Source organism: Pristiophorus japonicus, chromosome 4 (genome assembly GCF_044704955.1).
Source record: "Pristiophorus japonicus isolate sPriJap1 chromosome 4, sPriJap1.hap1, whole genome shotgun sequence".
In the NCBI taxonomy this organism is placed as follows: domain Eukaryota; kingdom Metazoa; phylum Chordata; class Chondrichthyes; family Pristiophoridae; genus Pristiophorus; species Pristiophorus japonicus.
Window position 1 is genome coordinate 121,694,155 of NC_091980.1, and position 17,281 is coordinate 121,711,435.

At 43.3% G+C, this 17,281-nt stretch overlaps 1 protein-coding gene across 2 annotated transcripts in view; it reads left to right on the top strand.

Annotated features, from left to right (window-relative positions):
• Positions 1-17,281, top strand: part of LOC139263049 (slit homolog 3 protein-like) — a 625,025-nt gene that overhangs the window by 446,642 nt on the left and 161,102 nt on the right. For both annotated transcript variants that reach the window (XM_070878558.1, XM_070878557.1), the window contains 3 exons: positions 5,420-5,491; positions 9,841-9,984; positions 13,849-14,012. In XM_070878558.1, the coding sequence (XP_070734659.1) occupies positions 5,420-5,491; positions 9,841-9,984; positions 13,849-14,012 (380 nt within the window). The remainder of the gene's footprint in view (positions 1-5,419; positions 5,492-9,840; positions 9,985-13,848; positions 14,013-17,281) is intronic.

A 17,281-nucleotide genomic window follows, 5' to 3' on the forward strand; every position in this document is an offset into this window, starting at 1 on the left:
TGGGAGGTGCTGAGACTGTAGAGTGAGGTACTGGGAGGTGCTGAGACTGTAGAGTGAGGTACTGGGAGGTACAGAGACTGTAGAGTGAGGTACTGGGAGGTGCAGAAACTGTAGAGTGAGGTACTGGGAGGTACAGAGACTGTAGAGTGAGGTACTGGGAGGTGCAGAAACTGTAGAGTGAGGTACTGGGAGGTGCAGAGGTTACAGAGTGAGGTACTGGGAGGTAGAGACTGTAGAGTGACGTACTGGGAGGTACAGAGACTGTAGAGTGAGGTACTGGGAGGTGCAGAAACTGTAGAGTGAGGTACTGGGAGGTGCAGAGACTGTAGAGTGAGGTACTGGGAGGTACAGAGACTGTAGAGTGAGGTACTGGGAGGTGCAGAGACTGTAGAGTGAGGTACTGGGAGGTACAGAGACTGTAGAGTGAGGTACTGGGAGGTGCAGAGACTGTAGAGTGAGGTACTGGGAGGTGCAGAGACTGTAGAGTGAGGTACTGGGAGGTGCAGAAACTGTAGAGTGAGGTACTGGGAGGTACAGGGACTGTAGAGTGAGGTACTGGGAGGTACAGAGACTGTAGAGTGAGGTACTGGGAGGTGCAGAGACTGTAGAGTGAGGTACTGGGAGGTACAGAGACTGTAGAGTGAGGTACTGGGAGGTACAGGGACTGTAGAGTGAGGTACTGGGAGGTACAGGGACTGTAGAGTGAGGTACTGGGAGGTGCAGAAACTGTAGAGTGAGGTACTGGGAGGTACAGGGACTGTAGAGTGAGGTACTGGGAGGTACAGGGACTGTAGAGTGAGGTACTGGGAGGTGCAGAAACTGTAGAGTGAGGTACTGGGAGGTACAGGGACTGTAGAGTGAGGTACTGGGAGGTACAGAGACTGTAGAGTGAGGTACTGGGAGGTGCAGAGACTGTAGAGTGAGGTACTGGGAGGTACAGAGACTGTAGAGTGAGGTACTGGGAGGTGCAGAGACTGTAGAGTGAGGTACTGGGAGGTACAGAGACTGTAGAGTGAGGTACTGGGAGGTGCAGAGACTGTAGAGTGAGGTACTGGGAGGTACAGAGACTGTAGAGTGAGGTACTGGGAGGTGCAGAGACTGTAGAGTGAGGTACTGGGAGGTACAGAGACTGTAGAGTGAGGTACTGGGAGGTACAGAGACTGTAGAGTGAGGTACTGGGAGGTACAGAGACTGTATAATGTTTTTCTGGGAGGTACAGAGACTGTATAATGTGGTACTGGGTGTTGTAAGGCCAGATCAGTAACTTGCAGAGAAGCTTCAGTGAACGATGTGTGCCTTGCATAGGATTACACACATAGGATATACAGCACAGAAATGGGCCATTTGGACCCACCAGTCCATGCCGACGTTTATGCTCCACTCGAGCCTCCCTCTGTCTTTCCTCATCTAACTATCAGCATAGCCCTCTGGTCCCTTCTCCCTCATGTGCTTATCTAGTCTCCCCTTAAACGCTTCTATACTATTCGCTTCAACCACTCCCTGTGGTAGTCTTGTACCTGCTGCTGTACTCCACTTAAACCTACAGTTTAAACTAATTTAATGTCTCCCTCAACTAGCATAATGCACACTTTTCAGGCTTCTAACTGGTGGAGCAGCAGTTGTAAGTCATTGGACTGAGATCCGATGGCCATCTTGGGTATGATATTTGGTGCAAGTTGTATTTAATAGTGGTATCCACTACAGACACAATTTACATGCAGTATACCGAAGTAGTAATGCCTTAACTATCAAAGAAAAATCAAAACTGACAGGGATTCAGCTGAGATACTGCTATCACAGCTGCTTAGTTAAAGAGGAAGGTTAACCTGCTAGATTGACCACTAATCATTAATCTTATAGTGGGAGATATTTGTACACTTGCTGATGTTTGTAATCACCTCACGCAACATAGAAAAGTACAGGAATGGGAAAGACTCCATAGTCCATCTGGCCTGTCCCAAAAACAAATACCTCTCAATCACACAATCCCTCAAATATCAATCCAATTCTCCCTTACATTTTTCCACATGCTTTATCTCCACTCGCTTGCATGGCAGTCGGTTCCATACATTCACCATCCTTTGTATTAAGTACTTAAATCATAACTGTCTATGCACCTTCCCTCTTCTAAACTTGAACCTGTGTCTCTTGGTTCTAGAGTTTGTGGCAATCTATTCCCTTAAGAATCTTGAATAATATATTTTCTGCACCTTCTCTTCTTCTGAATAATCAATCCCAGGATCTTCAACCACTTCTCAGAGCTCAGGTGCCTTAAACTCTTCAGTTTGATTGTTCTTTTCCTCACAAGAGATTAGTGTGCAAAATTAAAGCACATGGTATTGAGGGTAATGTATTGATGTGGATAGAGAACAGGTTGGCAGACAGGAAGCAAAGAGTGGGAATAAATGTGTCCTTTTCAGAATGGCAGGCAGTGACTAGTGGGGTACCGCAAGATTAGGTGCTGGGACCCCAGCTATTTACAATATACATTAATGATTTCGATGAAGGAATTGAATGTAATACCTGCAAGTTTGTAAATGACACTAAGCTGGGTGACGGTGTGAGCTGTGAGGAGGATGCTAAGAGGCTGCAGGGTGACTTGGACAGGTTAGGTGAGTGGGCAAATGCTTGGCAGATGCAGTATAATGTGGATAAATGTGAGGTTATCCACTTTGGTGGCAAAAACAGGAAGACAGACGATTATCTGAATGATGACAGATTAGGAAAAGGGGAGGTGCAACGAGACCTGGGTGTCATGGTACATCAATCATTGAAAGTTGGCATGCAGGGATCGCAGGTGGTGAAGGCGGCAAATGGCATGTTGACCTTCATAGCGAGAGGATTTGAGTACAGGAGCAGGAAGGTCTTACTGCAGTTGTACTTGGTGAGGCCACACCTGGAATATTGTGTTCCTAATCTGAGGAAGGATGTTCTTGCTATTGAGGGAGTACAGCGAAGGTTCACCAGATTGATTCCCGGGATGGCAGGACTGACATATGAGAGACTGGATCAACTGGGCTTGTATCAACTGGAGTTTAGAAGAATGAGAGGGGATCTCATAGAAACATATAAAATTCTGATGGGATTGGACAGGTTAGAGGCAGGAAGAATGTTCCCAATGTTGGGGAAGTCCAGAACCAGGGGACACAGTCTAAGGATAAGGGGTAAGCCATTTAGGGCTGAGATAAGGAGAAACTTCTTCACTCAGGGAGTGGTTAACCTGTGGAATTCTCTACTGCAGAAAGTTGTTGAGGCCAGTTCGTTAGATATATTCAAAATGGAGTTAGATATGGCCCTTATGGCCAAAGGGATCAAGGGGTATGGAGAGAAAGCAGGAAAGGGGTACTGAGGTTGAATGATCAGCCATGATCTTATTGAATTGCGGTGCAGGCTCGAAGGACCAAATGGCCTGTTCCTGCACCTAATTTCTATGTTTCTATGTTACTACTTTCGCTGCCCTTTTGGTTTAGTTTTCAGCTCAAACACAGTAATGCTGAAACAAACACTATTACAGAAATAAAGATGTAATAAATAACATTATTCCTGTAATATAGACCCAAAAACTAATATAAATATTTAATTGAGCTCATCGTCTTCCCATTTAAATTATTTTTTCCATTTTTGTTATTTTAGTTTTATTTTTACTGAATGTGTAACTGGTGTATCCTGCTCTGACTACTCTAGCTTTCTAAGTTTAAAAAGCAATTTTCTTACATTGGGGGGAAAATTACAAAAATACCTGGTGTTCCCAGAAGAATGTAGGATTCCGGTCGGAGGCCTTCATTTGCTGTGCAGCGTACAGGAACATGTTCTCCAGATATATATTCGTATCCTGGAATCATGTGGGCCTGGACCACTAATCACTATCCAGTATTCTCATTGACAATAATGGGAGCTCTGTTTTTATGAGCTCCCATTACTGTCAATGAGAATAGCCCCCTAAAACAAGAAACACAGCAGAATAAATAAAAAAAGAACACCTCACATATTTAAAATTAATTGAAATTGAATGTTTGAGAAAAAAATATTTTTTTAATGTGTTTTAATAGGGATAAAAATAAACTTGCCTTAATAAACAAGGTTTTTAATATAAAAATGTGTGATTAAATTTAATTTTTCTATATTTTAACTCGCTTATGCTGGTAACAGTAGACTATACGCCTGCTTTTACCAGGCATAAGTGTTTGAAGGACATTCGCTGGGCAACAGTTGGGCAAATAGCCCAATCTCTGTCCCGCGGATGTCCTACTCCGGGGAAGCGTGCGATCTGTCAAAAGACATTGAGAATCGGTATTTGCGAGGCCTCTTCGTACGCCCCCGGCGGGGCCACAATTTTCGGTCCAATAACTTTCAGTTTCCCGAGTCCAACTGTCCCCTTTAGAAGGGGAAAAATTGGCCTCTTATTGGCTAAAGTTCCAGTTGAATATAATGAACTCTGAACATTGACATAATTGTTACACTGACTTCAGCGAGTCAATGTTTAATGAGTTTTTACAACTCAAGCCAGGGAAGACTGCTGCAAGATAAATTTCTTGTCTCGTATCTACAGCTAGACATGACATGATTAGGATTAAAGTAATTGCAGCCTGTCTGGGAACAGAGACTTTGTGTTCTTTTCCCATGACATAAATGGGGAGTGGAATTTATGCAGGTGGAAAGTGAGTACCGATCTATAGGAGCACGTCCCAGTTAAAGCCAGTCATAGATCCTGTCCTCGAGGCCCTTGAGAGGTGTGTGGCCTAGGTGGGACACTGAGTTGAGTTTCCAATCCCATAGTTTCTTACAAAGATTGCATACTGATTCCAAAGCTGCTACATCACCTACCTCCACCCCTACCTCAACCCATCAGCCACTGAAACACGCATTCATTCCTTTATCACTCCAGACCCAATTACTCCAATGATCTCTTCGCTGCCTCCCACAAATGATTCTTCTAATTTTTATTTTTGGTGCGTGGTCCCTTTAAATTTGCTGCGTGGTATCTTTTCCAGCATTACAGGGGCGAGTGCCCTGCGCGGGACCTTCTGATTGCTGCGTGGCTGTGCATCTTAGGAGGAACATTACCTCCCACCCTCCATAAACCTAAGCCCCTTACTCTGGAATTCTCTCTCTAAATCTCTCTGCTTCTCCATCTCCCTATCCTCTTTTAAGAACCTCCTTAAAACCCACCTTTTTGATTAAACTCTTGGTCACTCTTCCTAAGCTTTTCTTCTTGGCATGGTTTCCATTTTTCCTTACGTCTCTTGAGTATTTTTTCTACCTTGGAATGTATTTCCATATTAAAGGCATTATATAAATGCAAGTTGTTGTAAAAATGTAAGTTGTTATTGTAAATGTCTCGTCCATAATTTTGGTGGCAGGAACAAATCAGTCCAGTTCTGAAATGAAGTCTTGATGCTTTCTTTTTTGTGCTTTTTAGTGTCCTCTATGGAAACAAGATTACTGAACTCCCCAAGGGCCTCTTCGATGGGCTGATATCGATCCAGCTGCTGTGAGTAACATTCCATATTGGTTTCATTCATAAAGTTAAATTGATCTGCAGCAGTCCGTGTAATGTCAGGGCCACTGCAAAACAATTGATTGAATCAGGTATGGTATGCTTCGGTTAAAGCGCAGCTGGCCAACTTGTGACTCCACCTTACCTGAAAGCTTGGAACGAACACCATCTTTTTTTATCAATCTGAGACATGTAAAAAGAAAGAGATTAAGTAGTTTGTAGACTGAAACTGCCTTAAATAACATAACAATATTGTATTTTGATGCTATCAGTCTGATTGAGAATATGAAAAAACAATTTAAGCACATTTCCGATTTCCTTTATAGTGCATCGCCATTGGCAGTGAACCCTTTTCGCCCCGCAGCGAACTATTTCTGCCCCACAGCGGAAATTGGGCAATGCGCCATGAGGCTGCCGTGGGCGAAGTGAACACCAGCCTCGCGGGCTGCGAGCTGGGCCGCATTCTGCTCACGGGGCGGAAGATAAAGGGGAGGTTTTAAAAATCTGACTGACAGGTCGTTCCATTGTCTGCTGATTGCGCGGGGGGTCCGTGCCGTGATCGCGCAGTGCAGCGCAGCACTCGATTTCGGTGTGGGGCTGTGGTCACGGCACCCTGCATCCCCGGACGCCCAGCAAAAGGTCTGCAGAGCTCACAGCGTCCCTCCTCTTTAACAGAAGGGGAGGGGCCTTTAAACGCATCAGCGCTACGCGTAGTGCTCCCAATCCCGCCCCGAGAGGAAGTGGTGTGTGTGACATTGTGCTCCACCTTCTCTCGGGGGCGGTGACCCCAATTTAGGTCATAGGGCGGGACTTCTGCGCCAAGCACAGGATGTCCCGCCTTTGGCGCGGTATCCAATTTCTAGGCCTTTGACTTTTAAAGTGGGATATCACCGTGACGAAGTATTTTTTGAACTAATGTCTAGATACAGAAAGTGAAATGATGCAGTTAGTGACTCAAAGACGAGAGCAGGTGAGGCACTTCCCTACTGGGAGGTGATTTTGAGGCTCTGTTATGCACATGTTGGCAGTCTGTTGCAAGGCAACATCAGTAAAGGATTCTGAGCAGGTGGCTCTCCATGTTCTCAGCTGGAGATCAGTGCGTGGTGTAGGAAACCAAGGACACAGGAAACTTTTCTTGTAAAGCTTTATTGGGATAGTGAATGCTCTGTATAGAATTCACAGCACAGAAACAGGCCATTGTGCCCAACTGGTCTATGCCGGTGTATATTCTACACACGAGCCTCCTCCCACACTATTTCATCTAACCCTATCAGCATGTCCTTCTATTCCTTTCTCCCTCATGTACTTAGCTGGTTTCCCCAAGCTTTCAGTTTACCAGAATTAACTACTGAAGCAGAGTCAATTCAAAGTTCATGCGACCAGTCAGCATTTGAAATTGTGCATCAATAGCTCGGTAATCACTGGCAAATTTTATTTAACCTGTAAGATACAAATGTTTCAAAAAAATACAACTGCTTAACAAATTCATGTGAAGCAGCTGGAGAGTGAAGAGCAGAACACATGGTCTCTATTAAAAACCGAGCTCCAGTGTCTTAGACGCACCAGAGGTGCCTCTGAACAGAAGCTTCAACTTCTTTATCAAATAGAAAATCCTTCATTTATGTCATTAACTGTGTAGGAGCAACAAATCTGAGTCACTCAAACTGAAGGTAGTATCTACAGTTTTGCAAAAATGATTGCCATCAGCTATTTGATCTTTGAGGGAGGCAGTCAATGCAGCAAGAATGTTTTTCAAGAGCATCAGTGGAGTCCTTGATCAAGGAGGTCTGCTGAGCTACTGAAATAACAACTCTTTCACCAGTAAACTCTGGGGCTGGAATAAAATGCCTTCTGGCCCTGGTCAAAGACCTCATTAAATTTTAGTTTCATAGAATCATAGAATGGTTACATGGGCCCTGGAATATCGTGGGCGAAGGTGCAGCGAATGAGGGTACGGGGCCCAGAAGAGCCGAGGTCCCAGGGCAGCACAGGACTGCCCACACTGCGATATGTGTGTGCACTAGGTCCGTGCAGCAGATCAAGTCCCCAGTTGTCCTGGTTTACCCTTGCCACTGGATAAAGGCCTAGCTCTGTCAAGCCCGTGTGGTGGCTGATGTGCAACGGTCACCACACATTAAAAAAATCCACGCACAGGCATCTTCCACTCCCCTCAATTGGAGTTCAGGACTGGAACATCGGTCCTTCATCGAAATATCTGTGAACTCTTATGGAAGCAAGTCATCCTCGTTCGAGGGACCGCCTATGATGACGAGACAGAAGAAGGCCATTTGATCCATTGAGCCTGTACCAGCTCTCTACAAGAGCACTTAAGTTAGTCCTGCTTCCCCACCCTTTCCTCATAGGCCTGATTTTTTTTTTCCCTTCAGGTACTTATCCAATTCCCTTTTGAAAGCCATGATTGATTCTGCCCCCACCACTCTTTCAGGCAGTGCATTCCAGATCCTAATCACTTGCTGCGTAAAACAGTTATTTCTCCTGTCGCCTTTGGTTCTTTTGCCAATCACCTTAAATCTAAACATATAGGATTCTGAGGGGGCTTAACAGGGTAGATGCTGAGAGGATGTTTCCCCTCATGGGGGAATCTAGAACTAGGGGGCAGAGTTTCAGAATAAGGGGTTGTCCATTTAATACGGAGATGAGGAGGAATATCTTCTCTCAGAGGGTCGTGAATCTTTGGAATTCTCTACCCCAGGTTGCTGTGGATGTTAGGTCATTGAATATATTCAAGGCAGAGATAGACAGATTTTTGAACTACAGGGGAGTCGAGGGCTATGGGGAACAGGCAGGAAAGTGGAGTTGCGGCCCAGATCAGATCAGCCATAATCTTATTGAATGGCGGAGCAGGCTTGAGGGGCCGAATGGCCTATACCTGCTCCTATTTCTTATATTCTTATGTTCTTATCTGTGTCCTCTAGTTCTCGACCCTTCTACCAATGGGAACAATTTCTCTCTATCTACTCTATCTAGACCCCTCATGATTTTGAATACCTCTATCAAATCTCCTCTCAACCTTCTCTGCTCTGAGGAGAACAACCCCAGCTTCTCTAGCCTGTCCACGTAACTGAAGTCCTTCACCCTGGAATCATTCTCGTAAATATTTTCTGCACCCTCTCTAAGGCCTTCAGATACTTCCTAAAATCCAGTCCCCAGAATTGGACACAATACTCTAGTTGAGGCCAAACCAGTGTTTTATAAAGATTCTTCACAACTTCCTTGCTTTTGTACTCTATGCCTGTATTTATAAAGCCCAGGACCTCGTATGCTTTTTTAATTACATTCTCAACCTGCCCTGCCACCTTCAACGATCTGTGCACATATACCCCCGGGTCTCTCTGTTCATGCACTCCCTTTAGGATTGTATCCTTGAATTTATATTGCCTCTCCTCGTTCTTCCTACTAAAATGTATCACTTTGCACTTTTCTGCGTTAAATTTCATCTGCCACATGTCCGCCGATTTCATCAGTCTGTCTATGCCTTCTTGAAGTCTATCTCTGTTCTCCTCACTGTTCACTATACTTCCATGTTTTGTGTCATCTGCAAATTTTGAAATTGTACCCAAATCCAAGTCATTAATATAGTTCAAGAAAAGCAGTGGTCCTTGTACCGACCCCTGGGGGACACCACTGCATATCTTCCTCCATTTTGTGGAGTTTGAATGTACTGTGAATCCATTAAATGTAGTTTGGAAGATGGAATATTCAAAATAATGCAAGATTGCCCTATATTCAAGAAGAGGAGTTAATTGGGCCTATTCTAATGTCTCCCAACAAAGCTCAACTTTACACCTGGTACCAGAAAAGAACTGACTGAGGAGATTACGTGAATTTCATTCGTAAAGTTTATGCTGATCTACTGAAAGGCAATTCACCATGATTTACCTGAATGTGTAAATTCAAAATTTTCTGAGGCAGCATGCCCCTTCTCCCCCCCCCCCCCCCACCACTCCCCAGAAATGTACTGCTAATTTTGTACCTGCAAGAAGTGAATTATCTCTTCCAGCACAGGTATAGTATCTGTACAGGTGATTGAACAGCGCAGGTCAAACATCGATGTAGGTATAGTATTTGTACAGGTGATAGGACAGCACAGATCCTACACTAGTATAGGTACAGGTATAGTATCTGTACAGGTGATAGGACAGCACAGGTCAAACACCGGTACAGGTTCACCTTCATACAGGTGATTGGACTGCACAGATCTGATAGTGATATAGTATAGCACTGATCTGATACTGGTACAGTTTAGTGTCCATGCAGGTATGGTTAACTTCATAATGAAGCGAATAGAATCTAATTGGACAATTTCTCTCCTCACTCTACAGACTCCTAAATGCCAACAAGATTAACTGTTTGCGTGTGAACACCTTCCAGGACTTGCAGAACCTCAATCTCCTTTCATTGTATGACAACAAGCTACAGACCATCGCTAAGGGACTGTTTACACCGCTCCGATCCATTCAGACACTGTATGTATTCTGTTTTATGATAATTCAACTGCCATTTTCTGCACTTTGTTAGAGAAGGAGACAGATTGAGTATGGCTATATGATGAGGGGCCAAAGGCATTATGGATTAGATCCAAAATGGAATGAGTAAGATTACAGAAGAGAGAGATTGACGGGATTATAAAGGAGGACCAATCTGAGAATAGTGGGATAGGAGACTAGTGGGTGTTCAGAAGGCCCAATTAGTAAGTAATGGGATGCCCAGATGGGAAATGATCACATGATAGAATGTTTTAATGCTGCATTGGACTTGGTCATTGGACAGGGAAGGATGATCAGTGGCATGTTTTGCTTTGTGTGCAAAGTCAAAGAAAACTTTTCTTGCTGAGCTGATGACTCATGGTATTAGCAGGCTGTAGTTCTCTGCAGCAGGAGGCCACAGCATACATCTGTGCCAATGTGGAGCACCACGGAGCCCTGGCACATAGCTTTGCAGCTGCAAATCTTCCTCCTCCACTCAGTTCCCAATCTCAGCCATGACTATGTAGTGAGATGTCGATCAGAGGCCAAATGGGGGCGAGAGGAGGGAACTTACCCTGGGGTGATCCCACACAGCCCTTAGCAGCTGGTTCCAGGTGAACATTGGTGGCTTCTGAGAGAAGGTCAAGTACAGAAGATGCATATAAGGGGCGAGACAACCAGCTGAGCGGAAGGGGAGAAAATACATTTTAAACTGACTGTAGTTGCCATTATTAAGAAAAAATTATCTTCACCCACCCACCCAGCCGCCACCACCCCCCTCCACCCCGCACCCAAAAAACTTTGTTGCAATATGATTCAGTAGTCCAAGGATTAATGCACACCCCTGGATAAATTACCAGACAGCAATCTAATTAAGGGTTTCAGAGGAACCAAGATAGTAAGGCTGGAGTCATTTTTGCTCGTAATCTGGCCTCTGTGAGCGGATCACTGAAATTCACCACGTAGTACTGTACCGGCTGTGATTTGAAACACCCATGCCTGTGAACTTTCTTAGCAGCTAATCCTCCTACCAGTCTGATATTATGTTTCAGTTGCAAGTTTGGGATGCAGAGATGTTAAAAGTCTTGACAAAATGTCACTGTTGTGCTGTGGGCGTTAAGACATGCTGAATTTGTATGACATAAGGTAGATATAGGCCAGTGAAATTCTCTACCCTACATATTATATGTTAGAGGAGAAGCTGTAGTCTCAATTTGCCTATTATTTTGCCTCCCAATTGCAAAAGAACTCCCTGGTAACATTCTCTGTGAATCACGTCAGTGTGTTCGTCCTGATTCTATCACAACGGCCTCTCTCAGCATTTAATGACATTACCTCTCTCCTAAGATTCAGCCCCTCGAGCCTGTTCCGCCATTCAAGTAGATAATGGCTGATCTACATCTTAACTCCATTTCACCGACTTGCTTCCTAATCCTCAAACCCTTGCCCAACAAAAATCTACCAATCCCAACCTGGCCGAACGACGTGCTGTGCATCAAGTTCACCGGCGCTGTGTGACAGCCCTGATGCACAGCCTATGTCCTCCTCGTGCAGCCTTGCTGGCTTCACTACGCAATTGGTAGACTCTAAAGTACAGCTTGGCTGGAGTCGGTCCTTTCAAAATCTTTATTTGCTTTTTTCCGCTGGCAATAAATCTGAATCCAGACAGCAGACTAACTTTTATGACACAGCATCAATTATCTAAGAATCAGGATCTGTCCCTGATATTTTTATAAAATAAATACGTTTAGTTTACAAATTAGTCCATAAACCTGCTCATTCCAGGGTTTTATTTTTATACAGTATCTTTTTATTTCCCTCTAACCTCTATAGTAACTGACCTGACTGCTACATACACAATACTTTAGCCCTTTGATGAGCACAATAGTGGATAAGCAAGGGGCTATAGGGAGGGAGGAACTTAATACAATCACTATCACTAAAGAAATAGTACTCAGTAAAATAATGGGATTAAAGGCGGACAAGTCCCCTGAACCTGATGGCTTACATCCTAAGGTCCTAAAAGCAGTGGCTGCAGGGATAGTGGATGCATTGGTTGTAATCTACCAAAATTCCCTGGATTCTGTGAAGGACCCAGCTGATTGGAAAACTGCAAATGTAACGCCCCTATTTAAAAAAGGAGGCAGACAGAAAGCAACAAACTATAGGCGGGTTAGCCTAACATCTGTCGTTGTGAAAATGCTGGAGTCCATTATTAAGGAAGCAGTAGCAGGACATTGGAAAAGCATAATTCAATCAAGCAGAGTCAGCATGGTTTTATGAAAGGTAAATCATGTTTGACAAATTTACTGGAGTTCTTTGAGGATGTAATGAGCAGGGTGGATAAGGGGGAACCAGTGGATGTGGTGTATTTGAATTTCCATAAGGTGCCACATAAAAGGTTATTGCACAAGATAAAAGTTCATGGGGTTGGGGGTAATATATTAGCATGGATTGAGGATTGGCTAATTGACAGAAAACAAAGAGTTGGGATAAATGGGTAATTTTCTGGTTGGCAAAAAGTATTAATGACTTGGATGAATGGACCGAGTGTAATGTAACTAAGTTTGCTGATATAAAAACAGGTAAGAAAGCAAATTGTGAGGACACAAAAAATCTGTAAAGGGTATAGACAGGCTAAGTGAGTGGGCAAACATTTGGCAGATGGAGTATAATTTGGGAAAATGTGAGGTTATCCACTTTGGCAGAAAAACTAGATAAGTAAATTATAATTTAAATGGAAAAAAATTGCAAAATGCTGCAGTACAGAGGTACCTGGAGGTCCTTGTGCATGAAACACAAAAAGTTAGTAGGCAGGTACAGCAAGTAATCAGGAAGGCAAATGGAATGTTGGCCTTTATTGCAAGTGGGATAGAGTATAAAAGTAGAGAAGTTCTGCTACAACTGTACAGGGTATTGGTGAGGCCACACCTAGAGTACTGCGTACAATTTTGGTCTCCGTATTTAAGGAGGGATATACTTGCATTGGAGGCTGTACAGAGAAGGTTTACTAGGTTGATTCCGGAGATGAGGAAGTTGATTTATGAAGATAGGTTGAGTAGGTTGGGCCTATACTCATTGGAGTTCAGAAGAATGAGAGGTGATGTTATCGAAACATATAAGATAATGAGGGAGCTTAACAAGATGGATGCAGAGAGGATATTTCCACTCATAGGGGAAACTAAAACTAGGGTGCATATCTCAGAATAAGGGCCGCCCATTTAAAACTGAGATGAGGAGGAATTTCTTCTCTGAGTGTTGTAAATCTGTGGAATTCTCTGCCCCAGAGAGCTGTGGAGGCTGGGTCATTGAATATATTTAAGACAGAATAGACAGATTTTTGAGCGATAAGGGAATAAAGGGTTATGCGGAGCAGGCAGGGAAGTGGAGCTGTGTCCATGATCAGATCAGTCATGATCTTATTAAATGACAGAGCAGGCTCGAGGGGCCAAATGGCCTACTCCTGCTCCTATTTCTTATGTTCTTAAAATTCGAAACTGAAGTTAGCTGGTTACCTTGCAACCAGCACTCTGTGTTACTGACTCTATCTACTGATGTTAATCCAGCTCCCTCACAATATTTGGCTCAGTAACCCTTCCCAGACAGTGCCCTATGTTACTGACTGCATTTCTACTGATGTTAATCCAGCTCCCTCAAACTTGAAATAAAAATGTCAGAAGAAATAATAATAGTGAACTTTTGAAGCTGATTTTCGCATGCGATAGTAAGACCCCTTTTAAAAGGATAGACTTAACTTGTGATCCAGGAACAATTGAAAAGAAATATGTAGAGCTTTGATGCATCGTCCTTGTTTGGTTTAGAATGATTGATTTCACACTCAAAAAATAATCTTTTTAAACGCAGCCACTTGGCCCAGAATCCGTTTGTGTGTGACTGCCACCTGAGGTGGCTGGCCGACTATCTCCACAACAACCCAATTGAAACCAGCGGTGCTCGCTGCACCAACCCACGCCGCTTGGCCAACAAACGCATCAATCAGATCAAGGGGAAGAAGTTCCGTTGCTCAGGTAAACCCCGATTTGAGAAATTAGGCCGATAAATGGGGGCCTGTCCTTCAGAAATCGGAGGTCAGTGTGAAATGTGGATCTGTCCATTGCAATAGCCAGCTACAGTCAGAAACAGAGATAAAAAGGAATTTACAGAGAGGTAAATTCTACCGATCTTTGGCAAATTCGGCTTTCTCATGGTGTATTTTTGTTTTCACTGGGAGTGCCGATTGTGCGTTTGAAATACATATTTGTTTTTAAAAAAAGAATGTCTAAAGCTGTCAAATTAAATTTGACTGTCTGGGGCAGCAGTAATTAGGAAACAGGACCATCTTCGCAAATTAAATCCAGAAAATGTTATTAAGTTAGAGAAAGAAAGGCAGGAAGGGTGGAGGCTGTTGAACAAGGCTAACTGCTTTATTGTAACAGATGGATCTTAAAATGACATCGCTGCTTTTTCTCTTTTATGATCGAGACCCTTTTGCTAAGTAAAACTGCATCAAAGAGTGATCATTAAAATAAAATCTTTTGTTGATTCTCTGTTTATTTTGATCACTTTTAGCAATTTTGTTGGTTGAATCGTGAACAGTAATGGTATCACTGAGTATTACTATGGGAAATAAAATTAGCTCAAGCAAAAGTCAAACAACAGGACGGATAAATCATGTTGTTCCTTACTTCAATTAAGAGAATCTGCTACAAAACAATAAAATGTCCTCATAAATCAAAAGTAACGCTCTTAGTTAGGACGAATGTACATGATATGTTTATCCATTAAATCAAAAATTAATGGAAGTGTTCTACCAGCCCCAACTTGTTTGCTGCCTGACATAGTAAGGAAAGACTAGCATTTATATAGAGCCTTGCACAACCTCAAGCTGTTCCAAAGCGCTTTACAGCCAATGAAGTACTTTTGAGATGCAGTCACTGCTGTACTATAGCAAACGTGGCAGCTGAGATTCACTGAGGAAACCTTGATATCGAGCAACAATTATACCCCAGGTTTCCTTTGAAGTTCAAGCTGAATCAAAGGCAGCAGATAGCACAAAGGTAACCTGTTCAATTACACAGCACTGCCAATTAAAAAGGTGTTCAGAAGCACAGAAATTGCCTGACAGGTTTTCCTGGCGTGATGTTTATATCTGTGAAACAAAGCAACCCTGGTACAGAGAGCGATAGCCTTCTTCCTTGGTGGGCTGGCCAACACAAATACTTATTAAGTAATCTATTTCTTCAAGGCTAGACAACTTCTTTTGAAGTGACATTAAAACTTCAGTCAATATGTATATTTCCTCCAATACAGAGAAACAGACCATCTTTCTGGAAAGTAAAGAGACATTATCACAGCACCGCTAAGTCATAATTTTTTTTTAAGGATTGAAAACAAGTCAGATATCTAGTTTGGTACAGTCACTGTAATAAACCCAAAACGAAGCAGAAGGCTTTTGTGCTGCGACCTTTCGATTTCCCACAATCTCCACTAAGTCGTCAGTTCATTCATAAAATGTGTGTAAAAATATACACATTTAGTTGTTTAAAAGCCTGGGCTAGATTTCCGCAGAAAAGGTGGCCCATTTTACAAGTTTAATAAAAGTTTTTTTTAAAAAGTGTCTCCTTGACATGGTGAGTCACTAATCAGATCAGGTGAGTTAGAAAGAATGACTTACATTTCTATAGCGGCTTACATGACCTTAGAGTGTCCCAAAGCGCTTTACAATCAATCAGATACTTTTGAAGTGTAGTCACTCTTGTCATGTAGGAAACGCGGCAGGCAATTTCTGCACAGTGAGACATTAAGCCGAGGCCCTGTCTGCTCTTTCAGGTGGACGTAAAAGATCCCATGGCACTATTTAGAAGATGAGCAGGGGCGTTATCCCCGGTGTCTTGGCCAATATTTATCCCTCAATCAACATAACAAAAACAGATTATCTGGTCATTATTACATTACTGTTTGTGCAAATTGGCTGCCATGTTTTCCACATCACAGTGACTGCACTTCAAAAAGTAATCATTGGCTGTAAAGTGCTTTGAGACATACGATGGTTGTGAAAGGTGCTATAGAAATACAAATCTTTCTTTCACAGCAAGGTCCCATAAATAGCATGACCAGGTAATCTGTTTCTTAGTGATGTGGATTGAGCGATAAATATTTGCCAGGACACTCCCCTGCTCTTATTTGAAATAGTGCCATGGCATCTTTTACGTCCACCTGAAAGGACAGACAGGGCCTCAGTTTAACATCTGATCTGAAGGACGGCACCTCTGACAGTGCAGCACTTCCTCAGCACTGCACTGGAGTGCTCCACTCAGAGCTCCTTCACAGCAAACGATCCAAAGGTGGACAGCGGAAATGTTACAAGGACACCCTCAAAGCCTCCCTGATAAAGTGTGACATCCCCACTGACACCTGGGAGTCTCTGGCCCAAGACCGCCCTAAGTGGAGGAAGTGCATCCGAGCACTTCGAGTCTCAACGCCGAGAGAATGCAGAAATCAAGCGCAGGCAGCGGAAAGAGCGTGCGGCGAATCAGTCCCACCCACCCCTTCCCTCAACGACTATCTGTCCCACCTGTGACAAAGTTTGTGGCTCTCGTATTGGATTGTTCAGCCACCAAAGAACTCACTTCAGGAGTGGAAACAAGACTTCCTCGATTCCGAGGGACTACCTATGATGATGACTGGAGTGTTCAAGTCTCTGGAGTGGGACTTGAACGCATGACCTTCTGACTCAGAGGTGAGAGTGCTGCCCACTGAACCACGGCTGGCAGCATTTTATAGTGTCGCTATGAAATTTGCAGCAGTGCTTAATTTCAGAACTGGTATATAAATGACCTGTGAAACTCTTTGCAGGTAGTGCAGATCAATCAGTGCAATGCACTTGTACTGCTCAGTACAAATGTGATAAAATTTAAAGCCTGCAATACAAATGGGCTTTGGAAATCACAATTTGAAGACTACATCTACCATAAAGAATGATCCACACATTTTCAATAACTAAGAAATTCCATATTTAATCTTTTTCTTAAAAAAAATAAAATGGACAATGTAACCTTTTTTCCCCGTAAACTACGAGCTGATAGGGGTTTGAATTGCCGGCGTGTCTATTGCCATCACTGTGTCAGCCGAGGAGTTGGAGGCGGGCCTGGACTTATGGCAGGACTCACAGCAAAAAGGTTTATTTTGCAGCAAACAGCAAAACAAAAAGGACTATTTGCAGAATCTATATAAAAAAAGTCGCTATGAACTGCAGCAAGCAGAACTCATGCATGAACAAACGTCACCCGATTAAAAA